The following is a 12152-nucleotide window of genomic DNA, read 5'->3' on the forward strand; positions in this document are numbered from 1 at the left end:
TGCTCACAACCAACACATGTTATTTTCAGACCAGGATGGGAAGCAGCCCCCAGTGTGGAGCCGAACTGGGATTACAATGTGGATGGTAAGGAAAGAGCCAGACATTTAGTTGCATGTGTCATAGGCAGGATTCAAAAGTGTGTAGCCAAGCCTGTCAATTATGATAGGGTGAAAGAAATTACCCAGACAGCAGAGGAGAACCCAGCGGTCTTCCTTACCAGGCTGACTGAGGCTTTTAGGGAACATACTAACACTGACCCTGAGAGCCCGGAAGAAAAGACTTTGCTAGCTGTGGATTTTATTACCCAGTCTGCAGCAGATATTAAAAGGAAGCTGCAAAAGATAGAGGCCGAACCCCAGACTCCACTCTCACAGCTGGTTGGGGAAGCCTTTAAGGTCTTTAACAACAGGAACCTAGCAGTGGAGGATACAATGAGGAAAAGGCCCGATTGTTGGCAGTAGCACTTCAGGGCCCACCTTGAGGTAACCCTACAGGATCCCAAAGGCCAAGACCTCCACGAGAATATCCTCATTAGCTGGTGAGTATGGAGCCAGACCAATGTGGGTATTGCAAAAAGACAGGCCACTACAAGGCGGGATGTCCTACGCGTCCTAAAACAGGGTGCCCAGTTGACTTCCCCCAGAGGCCAGTCCAGGCAGACCCACTGCACCTGATGTCCCTCTCCTTGGAGGAGGAAGAGCAGCCCTATTGACGAGGCTCAGAAGTCTGCTCAGCTCCCAGCCAGAAGACCGTCATTATTTCTGCAGTGGAGCCTTGGGTTACTCTTGACGTGGGAGGTAAGGAGACTGAATTTTTGCTAGACACGGGAGCTGCCTTCTCTCTGTTTTGACCCAAAATCCAAGCCCACTCTCCAGTCGTGACTGTACAGTTATTGGGGTTGACAGAAAGACTAAGGTAAGGAACTTTACTTTTCCCCTTTCCTGTGAAGTAGGCCAGAGAATGTAAAGAAGAAAAAAAAAAGAAAAAAAGAGATTGAGAGTCAAAAGAGAGGGAGGCCTAGATATTTGGTGGGCAGTGTGGGAGGTACTCCCCTCTCTTCCTTGGTTTCTACCCTTTTTGGGCCCTCAAGTTCCTATACTTCGACTTTTGATTTTTGGGTCTTGTCTCCTCAAGCTTCTGATAAAGTTTGTGTCCTCTAGGTTACAACAATTCCAAGGTGATGCAAGGTTTCTAGCCCATTCCTGAAAGTGAGACCCCCAGTCCTTACAAAATTTTAGACCAGATAGGGAGAGATTTCTACTCTGCTAGGCAGGCCAACACACCAGTGTCAACTTGAAGAAGTTACACAAGAAGAGACCTCTGCTCCTACACCCTCGTAAAGAATTATGAGTATGAAATCTCTCAGGGGGGAATGAGATAGGCAAGAAACAGGGTCTGAGCCCCTAAGCAAGGAGCCCTGCAAAACCTGCAACTTGCAACTTACTTATAATACTATGTGTTTGGCTAATACAAAATCCCCATCCTGAAAGGTGTGGTAAAGAAAGAACAAACAGTGTACTCCCTTGTAAGATGTTTTTCAGAAGGACCAGCCCAATCCGGTCCCTGGAGCATGCGCAGACATCCGCAAGGTGACTGACAGATGACTTCTGCCTGATGCAAGTACCGGCGACAGGAATCAAAATGGCCCTACAGGAGTGGCTGCACAGGTGCAACACTCCACAATAAGTCCTGCTATGAAACCCAGATGCCTCTGGGACAGGAGCCATCTTAAACCCATCTTAGAAAGCTACTGCGTGTGCACCGTAGTTAACATATCCCCACCCAGATGGGCCACTTTCTGGAAAACCCCACCTTTACCTATGAATAAACGTAAATCTTTTCCCACTCAAAAACCTTTAAAAAACCATGCAAATCCTTTGTTCTGGGAGAAGGGGGTAAGCGTTGCCTAGGCCCTCCTCATCTCCACTTGCAAGCCTCTTCAATAAAGCTTTGCTCCTATGGAAAATTCTCTGTGCCTCACCTGTTCATTCTTGACAGTGAAAGGCAAGAACCTCCTTCAATTAAAGGCATAGAGGCACTGGCAACAAGATGTCTCAGGTTGTTCATATATGATATGAATATCTGAGACCATTCTTGACTCAGGGCAGACACTCAATAAATATGTAAATGACATTTGTTATTATTATCCTTTCCTCCATCCAAGAATGTGGGATATTGCTATTAGGCATTAATGTTATTATTAATATCTAAATTTGTGGGTGTGTGTGTTTTAGGTGAAAGTTTGCAGAGCAAATTAGCTTCTCATTAAACAATTAATAAACAAATTGTTTTGTGACATTGGTTGCCAATGCTGCAATGTGTCAACACTCTCCCCTTTTCCACCCCAGGTTCCCCATTTCCATTCACCCAGTTTTCCTGTTCCTTCCTGTCTTCTCATCTTTGCTTTTGGGCAGGTGTGCCCATTTAGTCTTGTATACGTGATTGTACTAGGAAGTACATTCCTCATGCATGCTATTGTTTGTGCTATAAAAAAAAAAACAAACCCATTGCTGTCAAGTCAATTCCTACTCTTCTGACTCACAGTGACTGTCTAATCCTTGGCTGAAAGGTGAACCTCGGGAGTGACTTCAGTACTGAGTTCAAAGGGTGTCCAGGAGCCATACTCTCAGGGCTTCTTCAGTCTCTGTCAGACCAGCAAGTCTAGTCTTTTGTGTGTGTGTGTGTGAATTTGAATTTTGTTCTACATTTCTTTACTGCTCTGTCCAGGACCCTGTATTATGATCCCTGTGAGAGCAGTCAGTTGTGGTAGCCAGGCACCATCTGTTTGTTCTGGGTTCAGTCTGGTGGAGGCTGTGGTAGTTGTGGTCCATTAGTCTCTTGGACTAATCTGTCCCTGTATCTTTGGTTTTCTACATTTTCCTTTGCTCCAGCAGGGATGGGACTGGTAGATGTATCTTAGATGGCCACTTGCAAGCTTTTAAGACCCCAGACACTGCTCACTACAGTTTGATGTAGAACACTTTCTTTATAGTCTATGTTATGCCAATAGAGCTAGACGTCCCCCAAGACCATGTTCCCCACCCCCAGCCCAGTAACTTGGTCCCTCAGGGAGTTTGGATGCATTTGTGAAACTTCTATGACTTTGCCTTGGTCAAAATGTGCTGACTTCCCTAGTATTGTGTACTGTCTTACGCTTCACCAAAGTTGCCACTTATCTACTATCTAGTTAGTGTAATACCTACAATTTTATAGCACTTGAAAGGTATAAACACTGAGAGTCTTGCCTTGGTGTGGCAAGACAATGCTATGAGTTCATGAATCCAATTTCCTAGGTAGGCAGGAAGACTACATTTCCCAGACTCCCTTGCAGTTAGATAGGAGCCATGTGACTGAGTTCTGGCCAATGGAATGTAAGTGGAGGTGATATGTGCTGCTTCCAGGTCTGGCCATAAAATCCTCTGCTCAATCCTCCAGACTCTCATCCAATTTCCCGGTGACCTTGGGGGACACATACTGAAGAAGACGGTGCCAAAAGAGGAAAGAATCCTCAGACTCTGGGTGATTGTTTGTACCCCAGATTGGACCGTGATGTGAGCAATAAATAAGCATTTGTTGTGTTAAGACACTGACATTTGGGGGTCAATTGTTATAGCTAGCATTCCCAAACTGACTCATGGATATGCAAAGTATTTTTTTTTAATATATTATCTCATCGGGTCTAGAGTCCTTACCTGTGCCCCATATCACTTCTCCATCACAAAAATTCAGACCTAGAGGGAGCTTAGAGCACATCTTTCCATTTTACAAATGCGGAAATGAGGCTCAGAAGGGAGAGTGATTTACTCCAGGCCACAGAGCTGCTGGATGCAGTGTTTTCTCTGCTATGCTGTTTGTCTACAACCACACTCTTACATGTGACTGTTTACCTGCTTTCTGGTAAAAGAGAGAAGACGGTGTACCCTGGTGAGACTAGGTGTATATGTGTATCTATGTGTGCCTCGGGTTTGAAATGTGGCAATAAACACCCCTAAAAAAGTTGCTTATAGGAAGGTTTCCAGGGTAGGTGTTATTGCAGCTAAAGAGTCAACAGGAAGGGAAACAGAGAATGAGGCTGGCAGGGTCCTCACCATGGTAAAAATGGTAGGACCCCCATAATCCAGGGTCTTCTCAATTTAAGGTCATTCAAAGCTTTCCTGGGACTTGGCAATCACGGCCCACCACTGGCCTGTGGCTGTTTTTGATTTGACAGAGTCTGTCTCTCTCTTAGGATGTTTTGCCTTTCCCCTACTTTATGGTTCCCAGCCTTGGTTGAACATTGGAACCACCTAGGAAGCTTTAAAAAATACCAGTGCACAGCCCACCCACCCAAGCCCATTAAATCAGAATCCCTGAGGGTGGGGCCCAATAATAAAAAAATTTTTATAGCTCCCTAGGAGACTCTAATGTACATGAGGCTGAGAACTACTGCCATAGTAGATAAGCTTGGCATTCTGGGTAACTGATCTGTTAGTCAAGGAGGGAGTCACGTGCCAAGATGCTTCCTGTTCACAGAGGATAATCATCCCCGAATTAGGGGTGAAGGTCACAGTGTCCAGATGGCTCCTCTCAGGCAACGCTCCCAGCCCAAACCCTAGCTGGTTAAGGACCATCCAGAATATTGCAACAGCAGGGTTCACACCGGGGTTGCCTGACACGGAGTGTCTTCTGGTTGGATGAGGCCCTCTGGGATGTGGAAAGAAAGCATCCTAGGGATGATAAAAACCAAGTAGCCACCCCTGCTTGGGGTAACCGCTCTCCTTCCCCAAGACAGAAATCCTCAAGGATATTAGAGTCTGTGCCTGGTGATCTGAGAAGGGGTCTCTGACATGGTGGATGATACACATCTTAGGGGCAAGGGTCATCTCTCCTTGTCCCAAGGCGATTTAGGGGTCTCGAGCCCAGGCTTTGGAATCAGACAGATTTGAGTTCCACTCCTAGTTCTGCCACATACTAGCTGTGTGACTTTGAGAAAGTTGCCTAACCTCTCTGAGCCTCAGTATTCCTTTCAGAGGATAATAATACTAATACCCCTTATCCCTAACTCACCAAAGCCTTCTGAGGTTTTCATGAGACAATCCATAGTGAAATCATTAAGAGCATGGACACTGGAGCTAGACTGTTGGGTTCAAATACTCATCACATTGCCTCATACAATACCTGTGTGACCTTGGGAAAACTACCTGTCCTCTCTGTCCCTCAGTTTCCCCTTCTGTAAAATAAGAGTAATAATAATACCTATTTTTATCGAGTGGAAACCCTGGTGGCGTAGTGGTTAAGTGCTACGACTGCTAACCAAATTGTTGGCAGTTTGAATCTGCCAGGCGCTCCTTGGAAACTCTATGGGGCAGTTCTACTCTGTCCTTTAGGGTCGCTATGAGTCGGAATCAACTCGATGGCACTGGGTTTGGTTTTTTGGGTATCATACGAGTTAGTATTTGTCAAAGGCTTTTATCAGTACTTGCCAAGTTGTAAGTGCTAGATAAGATTTTGTTAAATAAATGCAATGTGATGTAAATATCCAAATGTTTGGTAATAAATCTCAACTATTATTGTCATTGGGAGCCCTGGGGGCAGAGTGATTAAGAGCTTGGCTGCTAACGAAAAGGTTCGTGGTTCGAATCCATCAGCTGCTCCTTGGAAACCCTATGGGGCAGCTCTACTCTGTCCTATAGGGTTGCTATGAGTCGGAATCGACTCGACGGCCATCGGTATTATTGTCATCATTCCCACTGTCCAGCTCAATGACCTGTAAGCAGTGGAGGCTCGAATAAGTGTGTGTGGGTGGGTGACCGTGTCTCAAGATGTTCTCCCACTGGGCAGCTGAATTGAGATCTCACAGCCTGGCTAGGTGGAGGTGGTCCTGCCAGCACTGGGGTCATTCACACCCACAAGAGGGCTATTCGGCACTGTGCAGGCAGACTGACTAGACCCCTTCCCATACTGACCTGAGCTCTCCATGGGAGCCTGTGGGCTGTGTAAGGAGGATGTGGTTGTCTCGGGCAGCAGAGTGGAGGGCAGGTGGTTGTTCTTCCTGTACAGAGGTGGTTCTGCAAAATAAGAGGCAGTTGGTATAAGTGGTGAGAAGGTGCAGAAAGTATGTTTGGGGAACAGAGAAGTTCCTGGGGGATCTAGGCTTCTAGAACACTGGAAGGAAGTCTATATTTATTTAAGAAATACTTATATGGTGCTTACTATGTGTCAGACACTCTTATAAGCGGTGAAAAAATAGCAACTTTTTAATACGAATATTAACCTTATGAAGCAGGTACTATTCTTCACAGCCCCCCCACCCCCAATTCTACAGATGGGAAAACTGAAGCACAGAGAGTTTAAATAACTTTCAAGGACAAATAGCTAGTTGCTAAAGAAACGAGGATTTCAGCTGTGACCATCTGGTTCCAGAGTCCATGCTCTTAGCCATGACCCTGTGCTGCCTCCCTGTGACCCCAGTATGAGACACTTCAAAAATCTGCTCCCTAAGGTAACAAACACAACAACTGAAAAGCAGATGAACCCTGAACAAACCTAAAATCTTGTTCTTTGGAGAAAAAAAGACATGTATAGCTGGGAATATCATTAATATCACACGCAAGTAAAATTTTGCTGAAAATCATTCAGAAGTGGCTGCAGCAGTACATCGATGGGGAACTGCCGGAAATTCAAGCCAGATTCAGAAGAGAACATGGAACAAGGGAAATCATTGCTGATGTCAGATGGATCATGGCTGAAAGCAGAGAATACCAGAAAGATGTTTACCTGTGTTTTATTGACTATGCAAAGGCATTCAGCTGTATGGATCATAACAAAATATGGATAACATTGCAAAGAATGGGACTTCTAGAACACTTAATTGTGCTCATGAGGAATCTGTACATAGATCGAAGCAGTTGTTTGAACAGAAAAAGGGGATACTGCATGGTTTAAAATAAGGAAAGGTGTGCATCAGGGTTGTCTCCTTTCACTATACTTATTCAATCTGTATGCTGCACAAATAATCCGAGAAGGTGGATTATACGAAGAAGAATGGAGCATCAGGATTGGAGGAAGACTCATGATACAACCTCACTTGCTGAAATTGAGGAGGACTTGAAGCACTTACTGATGAAGATCAAAGACCACAGCCTTCGGTGTGGATTACACCTCAACACAAAGAAAAGAAAAATCTTCACAACTGGACCAATAAGCAACATCATGATAAACGGAGAAAAGACTGAAGTTGTCAAGGATTTCATTTTACCTGGATCCACAAGCAACAGCCATGGAAGCAGCAGTCAAGAAATCAAATGACGCATTGCATTGGGTGAATCTGCTACAAAGGACCTCTTTAAAGTGTTAAAAAGCAAAGATGTCACTTTGAAGACTAAGGTGTGCCTGACACAAGCCATGGTATTTTCAATTACCTCATATGCATGCAAGAGCTGGACGATGAATAACGAAAACTGAAGAATTAATGCCTTTGAATTACAGTGTTTGTGAAGAATATTGAATATGCCATGGACTGCCAGAAGAACAAACAAATCTGTCTTGGAAGAAGTACAGCCAGGATGCTCCTTAGCAGCAAGGACGGTGAGACTTCGTCTCACATACTTTGGAGATGTTATCAGGAGGGACCAGCCCCTGCAGAAGGACTTCATGCTTGGTAAAGTAGAGGGTCAGCAAAGAAGAGGAAGACCCTCAACGAATGGACTGACACAGTGGCTGCACCAATGGGCTCAAGCATAATAACGATTGTGAAGATGGCACAGGATCAGCCACTGCTTTGTTTTGTTGTGCGTAGGGTTGCCATGAGTTGGAACTGACTTGACAGCACCTAACAACAACAACAATAGCTGGGAAAGCTAATCTAGAAAGGAAAAAGAGAGAACAAAAAGACAGTATTAGGAATAACAAATGTCATATATAAATGTATATGGCAAAAAAATCTGAACCTTTTATATTATACATGGTTTTCCAGAAAAATAAAAATGATTCAAAAGGCCCTAGAAAAGATAGAAAAACTGCTTATATTCATAACCAATGAGTAAATATAAAAAGTCGTCAAAGTACTAGCTCTAAAATAGTGGTGTCTGGCCCAGTTTGTCCCTCTGATGAGTTCTTTCAAACTTGCCAAGTAAATAAAATTTTTATCTTGTTTAAATTTTTCCAAAGCATAGAGAAAGAAGGAAAGAGTCTCAGTTTATTTGAAAAGGCCATTTTAGCCTTGATACCAAAATCAAATATAGGACGTTGTTAAAAAGTAGATCAGGCTCACCTATAGATATAGAGGTAAAATTTTAAAATAAATAACCAATTGAATTCAGCTAAGTACTAAAATTGTAACAGACTATAAATTATTTCAGCCTTATTGATATAATAAAAATATTAGAAAAGGTAATAACATAAACTGTTGGTGAGCATTTGAGAAAATGTGCTCCGTCATACATTGTTGGTGAGAATGGTAATTGGTATATTTATTTATTTATTTCCACAGAGTACTTGGACAATAAGTATCAAAATTCAACACGTGCTTACCATTGGTCCAAGCAATTCCATTTTGGGGAACTTATCCTAAGGAAATAATTGGGCAAGTGGGTAAAGGGTATGTACAAGAATATTCATCAAAATATTATTTATAATACAGAAAAACTAGAAGCAACTTAACAGCCTGTTCTAGTTATCTAGAGCTGCTATAATAGAAATACCACAAGTGAATGACTTTATCAAAGAGAAGTTTGTTTTCTCACAGTCTAGTAGGCTACAGGTCCAAATTCAGGGCGTCAACTCCAGGGTAAGGCATTCTCTCTCTGTCAGCTCTGGAGGAAGATTCCTTTTCATCAATCTTCCCCTGGTGGAAGAGCTCCTCTGGTGCAGGGACCCCGGATCCAAAGAACGTGCTCTGCTCCTGGTGCTGCTTTCTTGGGTCTATGAGGTCCCCAACTCTCTGCTTGCTTTTCTTTCCTTTTATGTCTCAAGAGATAAAAGGTGGCGCAAACCACACCCCAGGGAAACTCCCTTTACATGGGATCAGAGAGGTGACCTGAGTAAGGGTGGTGTTACAATCTCACCCTAATCCTCTTGACATAAAATTATAATCACACGATGGAGGACAGCCACACAGTACGGGGAAGCATGGCCTAACCAAGTTGATGCATTTTTGGAGGGACGTGATTCAATCCCTGACACAGCCCAATTATAGACTATTTATTAAATGAATTCAGGTAATCTGTACCATGTTAGTCAGTCATAAAAATGATGTATATATGTATTTACTGAATTGGAAAGATTTTCAGAAGTATTAATTTTAAACCAAAGGTAACAAAATAGCACATCAATTAAAAAAAAAAAAAAGGATACCTCTAAATTTGCGTGCATGCATTGCAAAAAGTCAGGAAAGTCAAACATCAAAATGCGATGTTGGTGTTTCTGGTTCTGGTCAGAATGGAGTAAGTACACGCCGTTGTAACTGTTCAACTGAATGCAACCACCTGCTCCGAATACTGTGTACGGAGCTGCCTTCTGAGGGCTCTGAAAATAAACAGCAGCAGGCAGAATGGAGAAGGAAGCCAGAACTCCAAATAAGACCAATCTGACAATAAGTTCTCTGTTTCTCCCCTCTTTGGTGCCCTCCAGGCAGGACAAAGGCAGCCTGAGAAGCAGAATTACACACTGGGTGCAGACGGAAGGAGTTCCAATCTAAGCCCTCTCTTTCTAATTTGAGGAACAGAAAAGGGAGAGTTGGGGGAGGGACCCTCTTTTTCTTTCCTGTTCTTTCTTGCTATAGCGCTCACGCAATCCTGCGGCAGCAGTAGTAGCAAGAGTGATGGCTGTGGTGGCGGTGTGGGTGCCTAAACTCTGAGGAAGGGGGACTCTTCCCTCTGACCAGAGGCACTGTCGTCCCAAGGGCATGGGAAGAATCCCCATTGCTTTTTTTCCCTCTATCAAAGAAACAAAACAGAGACAGAACAAACAGAAAACGAACAATATAATGGTTATCCCAGATTTAAACATATGAACAATTACATTAAATTGTCTCAACACATGTATTAAAAGACAGAAGTTGTCAGAACGGATAAAACAAAAACAAACACACATGACCCAACTGTACGCTGACTAAAATAAACTCACTTCAAATATAATCACATAGATAAGTTGAAAGAAAAAGGACAGAAAAAGATATACCATGCATATGACATAACGGAACATTAAAGACATACCATTCATCAAAAAAAAAGCTGGAGTGGCTGTATTAATATTAGAAAAAGTAGATTTCAAACCAAGGAAAATTAGCTAGAATGAAGAGGAACATTACACAAGGATAAAAGGGTCAATTCACAAGCAGGTGTAACAATCCTAAATGTGTATACACCTAATAGCAGGGCTTCAAAACAAAGGAAAACTAGTAGGACTGAAGGACACAGGGACAAATCCACAACGAATTTGGTGCTGTAAGCACTTCGCTCTCAGTAATCAATAGAACAAAACCAGCTAAATTATATCATTGACCAGCTGAATTTAACCGGGATTTATAGAACACCCCAGGCAAGAACATCAGTACACACACTTGTTTCAAGTGCAAATGAAATATTCACCAAGAAAGACTGTATTTTAGGCCATAAAACAAAACTTAATAAATTTAAAATAATTGAAATCATACAAAGTATGTATGCTGACTGTAATGAAATAAAACTTTAAATCAATAACATAGAGATAACTGGACATTTTCCAAATGCTTGGATATTAAACAACAGAAATCTAAATAATCCATGGGCCCAGAAAATAAAAGAGGAGGGAATGCTTCCCAGCTTATTTTATGATGCCAGATTCACCCTTACACCAAAACCAGACGATCTAAAAAAAGAAAACTACAATTCAATATCCTTTATGAACACAGATGTAAAAATCTTCAACAAAATATTAACAAACCAAGTTCAGCAAAAAAAAAAAAAAAAATAGAATAATAAACCATGACCTGATGGGGTTTATCGTAGGAATGCAAGGCTGGTTCAATATTTGAAAAACCAATCAATTCATCATATTAAAGACTAAAGAATAAAAACCATGACTATATCAATTGATGTAGTAAAAGCAGTTGACAAAATTCAACATCCATTCGTAATAAAAACTCTCAGCAAACTAGGAAGAGAATGGCATTTCATTAATCTGATAAAGAGCATTAAAAAAAACAAACACACAGCCAATACACTTAATGGTGAAAGACTAAATATTTCCACCAAAGATCAGGAACAAGGCCAGAATGTCCTCTCTCTCCACTCCTACTGAATAAAGTATTGGAAGTCTAGCCAGTGTAATAAGACAATAAAAAGAAATAAAAGGTATACAGAATGGGAAGGAAGGACTAAAACTGACCCTATTCACAGATGACATGATTGTCTATACAGAAAATTCCAAAGATTCTATAAAAAGCTCCTAGAACAAATATGTGAGTTTAGCAGGGTCACATTATCTAAAGTCAGCATACAAATATCAATCATATTTCAATATATTAGCAACGAACAATTGGAAACCAAAATTTCTAACAAAACATGCACAGAATCCATATAAGAACCACAAAACGCTGATAAGAGAAATCAAAGAAGACCTAAATAAATGGAGAGATATACTGTGTTCATGGTCTGGAAGAGTCGACATAGTTAAGATGTCAATTTTTTCCTAATTGGTTTATGGATTTAATGTCATTCCAATAAAAATCACAGCAGTACTTTTTGTAGATAGAAGCAATTGGATTCTAAAATTTGTAAGGGAAGTCAAAGGAACTAAAATAGCCAAGTGGTTTTAAAAAGAATAACATTTGAGGATTCACACTCCTTATTTTAAGACTTACTCTAAAGTTACAGTAATCAAGACAGTGTTGTGCTGTTAAAGGGTTAGGCCCATAGATCGATGGAACAGAATAGAGGTCCGGAAACAGATCCACAAAGATATGGCCAATTGATTCTGACAAATGATGTGGGAACAATTGCTCATCAATATGAAAAAACAAACAAAAAAGGAGACTCTTGATCTATACCCACAGCTTATGCAAAAGTTAACTAAAAATAGATCATAAATCTGAAAGCATGAGAAAATCTTCATTATCTTGGGTTAAGGAAAAAGTTCTTAGATACAGCACCAATAGCAAAACCCATAGAACAGAAAATTGATTAATTGGACT

General features: G+C 41.7%; 1 protein-coding gene across 5 annotated transcripts in view; it reads right to left on the reverse strand.

Moving 5' to 3' along the window:
• The window catches only part of PIK3R6 (phosphoinositide-3-kinase regulatory subunit 6), a 114146-nt gene that overhangs the window by 72473 nt on the left and 29521 nt on the right, over window positions 1-12152 (reverse strand). For 4 of the 5 annotated variants that reach the window (XM_064271769.1, XM_064271767.1, XM_023556446.2 and 1 more), the window contains one exon: window positions 5947-6048. In XM_064271769.1, the coding sequence (XP_064127839.1) occupies window positions 5947-6048 (102 nt within the window). Of the gene's footprint in view, window positions 1-5946; window positions 6049-9334; window positions 9506-12152 lie in introns of all 5 variants that reach the window. The other variant, XM_064271770.1, reaches the window with a different exon arrangement.

Source organism: Loxodonta africana, chromosome 18 (genome assembly GCF_030014295.1).
Source record: "Loxodonta africana isolate mLoxAfr1 chromosome 18, mLoxAfr1.hap2, whole genome shotgun sequence".
NCBI classification, from domain to species: Eukaryota; Metazoa; Chordata; class Mammalia; order Proboscidea; family Elephantidae; genus Loxodonta; species Loxodonta africana.